General features: G+C 37.3%; 1 protein-coding gene across 1 annotated transcript in view; it reads left to right on the top strand.

Moving 5' to 3' along the window:
* LOC106875066 (dnaJ homolog subfamily C member 25) overlaps positions 1 to 3,160 on the top strand; it is a 32,003-nt gene extending 28,843 nt beyond the window's left edge. The window contains exons 9-10 of the mRNA XM_052969593.1: positions 350 to 415; positions 2,647 to 3,160. Coding sequence (XP_052825553.1) covers positions 350 to 415; positions 2,647 to 2,769 — 189 coding nt within the window. The 3' untranslated portion in view covers positions 2,770 to 3,160. The remainder of the gene's footprint in view (positions 1 to 349; positions 416 to 2,646) is intronic.
* The last annotated feature ends 6 nt before the right edge of the window (positions 3,161 to 3,166 follow it).

Genomic DNA, 3,166 nt, shown 5'->3' with positions numbered 1-3,166 from the left:
TTCATCTTCTCAGGTTTGATAAAATAAGTACCAGTTGAGAACTTTGGTTGATGTAATCATCTCGTTCTCTCCCACAAAATTTAAAACCTTGTCCCTATAGTAGAAAGGATTATTATTATTTTAGCATGCCAGGCAAAATGCTTAGTGGCATTTCATCCGTCTTTACATTCTGAGTTCAAATTCCATTGAGGTCGACTTTGCCTTTCATCCTTTTGGGGTTGATAAATTAAGTGCCAGTTGAGCACGGGGCTTGATCTAATCGATTTACCCCTTCCCCAAAATTGCTGACCTTGTGCCAAAATTTGAAGTAATAATTATTATTATTATTGTTGTTATTATTATATTTCAGGCTATAGATGAGCATGACAAGGAAAATTATTTGATGCAGAAATTATGGATTAAAAAAAATTTCAATGTAAGTTCCTGTCTTGTCATAGGAAACTGGTTTTGGATTTTGTGCTGCCAATTTGATGCACTGTAGACATTTCCATTTTACAAATGTGGAATATTTTCTTTACTTTTTTACTCTTTCAATGGTTTCTAGCATTGGACTATGACTGTGCTAGAAAAGCTTCTTGAAAGATTTTTCTCAGATCCAACAATTTCAGTACATTGTGTTTGATGTTTGTTTTAAAGAATGGTTAAGTCCACCAGTGTAAAAGGATGTAATTCTCACAGAATAAATACCACAAGGTACTTCAGTTTGACATACTGGTTTAAGAGTAGACCTTGGCTAAAGGACACACACACGTGCACACAAACACATACATATATGCTCACAAATACACACTTGCATGCACACAGACACATGTGTTTGTGTGTGTACATCAACGTCGTCTCCTTCATTGGACACGAAACTCAGCTTGCGAAGACTTATTGGGGCAAGCGAAAGCGAAATCGGGATGGCACTTGTGCCCGTGGCATGTGTAAGGATTTTCGAGCGAGATCGTTGCCAGTGCCCCTGGACTGGCTCTTGTGCGGGTGGCACATAAAATACACCATTTTGAGCATGGCCATTGCCAGTACCACCTGACTGGCCTTCGTGCGGGTGACACGTAAAAGCACCCACTACACTCTCTGAGTGGTTGGCGTTAGGAAGGGCATCCAGCAGTAGAAACTCTGCCAAATCAGATTGGAGCCTGGTGTAGCCATCTGGTTTCACCAGTCCTCAGTCAAATCGTCCAACCTATGCTAGCATGGAAAGCGGACGTTAAACGATGATAATGATGATGATGACGATGATGATGACATCTACACACATATATACATATATAATTCTGTTTTGGAATGCTGAAGCTTGAAGCAGATAAAGCTGTAAATATTGGGTTAAGAAAGCTTTTGGACAGGAAAAGTGAAAGGCTTCATGATATTATATGTAGCTTTCTTCCAAAATACAATTTTTTCACATATTTCTTGAAGTTACTAAATTCTAATGATGTCAACAATATCATATTATAATTCTGTTGCTAGTTAGTTAGCACATACATTACTCTCTGTTGGAAATATGTGATGCATTGCTGTACTCGAGAAGACCTGCCCACCACAACAGAATCGAGATTCTAAAACCAAGGTATCATGTAAAAAGCACTGGTGATGGGGTCGTGTAAAAAAACACCCAGTACACTCTGGCATGAGGAAGGGCATCAAGCTGTAGAAACTAAGCTAAAACAGACTATAGAACCTGGTGTGGCTCCTGGCATTGCCAGTTCCTGTCAAGCCACCCAAACCATGCTAGCATGGAAAACAGACATTAAATGTTGATGATGATGATGGACAGTTATCACTAAAAATTAGTCTTAAGGCAGTGAGCAGGTAGAATCATGAGCACACTGGACAAAATGGTTTGTGGTATTTCTTCTGGCTTTACACTCTGTATTCAAATTCTGCCAAAGTCGACTTTCATCCTTTTGGGGTTGATAAAATAAGTATGAGTCAAGTACAGGGCTTGATGTAATTGACTTACCTCTCCTCCTAAAAACTGGTGGTCTTGTGCCAAACTTTGAAACCTTGCATAAGTGAAGCCCAAAAAATTAACCTTTGTTTTCATTTTAGAAATGTCTCTTTTGAAGATTAATTCTAACTTGCTTTTAATTATCTACAAAATTAATAATTTTAAAATTACTTGATGTTTTTAGAAAAATATAGCAGAGAGAAAAATATGCCATTTGCAAGGGACATAACACAATCCAATAATCACTGAAATTTTATGTATATTCTTTTCTTTTTGGAGGCAGCTGGTACTAAATATTGGATAGGGTTCCCTCTGAAATTGAATTTAAAAAAAGTTAATATATGGTATAAAAATCTCTTTTTTATGGCTTCTTTGAGTTTCCATACACCAAATCCACTCACAAGGCTTTGGTTAGTCACTAGTCTTACTGTCACTACAGTAGTACATGATACTGAAGATACTTTCACACCAATGATGTATATACCACAAACACTAATTATCATTTTAACAATGGAGGTATGGCACCCTTATTCTAACCCCAAGTTGAAGGGCCCATTCTAACTCTCAATCCAAGTTTCATTCCAATAAAACATGTATTACTGATCCTAAACCTTGCTTTTCTGATTAGTGTATTTAGGGACATGATATAGCAATTAGTATATCATTAACCCAATATTTATTCTCTCCAATTTCAGGTGTGGAAAGAGAAACAAGAGGAAGAACTGAAAGCAAGGCTGGCTGTGAGTGCAAAATATAAAAGTTATCGAAGGTACATGCGTAAGGGAGGTGCTGGACAGATAGTTTTCGGGCCAGAATAGATAGGGGGTGTGTTGATATCTTGACGCTGTAGAGAACAGCTATGTCTAGGCAGGGCATTTGTGGTGTTCTGGAGTGCAAAAGAGATAAGAATAAGCCGGGGAATATTTATAGTAGAAATAACAAAGCAGAGAAGAGCAGCATAGAAATAAGGAGGGAGACACTTGTCACTTGAAATAAGACAGGGTTGTATAAAAAAGTGAATTGATTGAAATAGAATGTGTGGTGGTTGAAGGATGTATGAAATTGGGCAGGACAACGCCATATGAAGGTTACATGAATTTCATGGGAAGGGCTAGTATATTAAAGTTACAAAATTAAAGAGATGTACGTAGGTATATACATATCTATGTACATAGGTATATACATAGGTATATACATAGGTATATACAAAAATAT

Source organism: Octopus bimaculoides, chromosome 7 (assembly GCF_001194135.2).
Source record: "Octopus bimaculoides isolate UCB-OBI-ISO-001 chromosome 7, ASM119413v2, whole genome shotgun sequence".
NCBI lineage: Eukaryota > Metazoa > Mollusca > Cephalopoda > Octopoda > Octopodidae > Octopus > Octopus bimaculoides.
The sequence above is the reverse complement of the archived record's forward strand: the minus strand, read 5'-3'. Positions and strand labels throughout refer to the sequence as shown.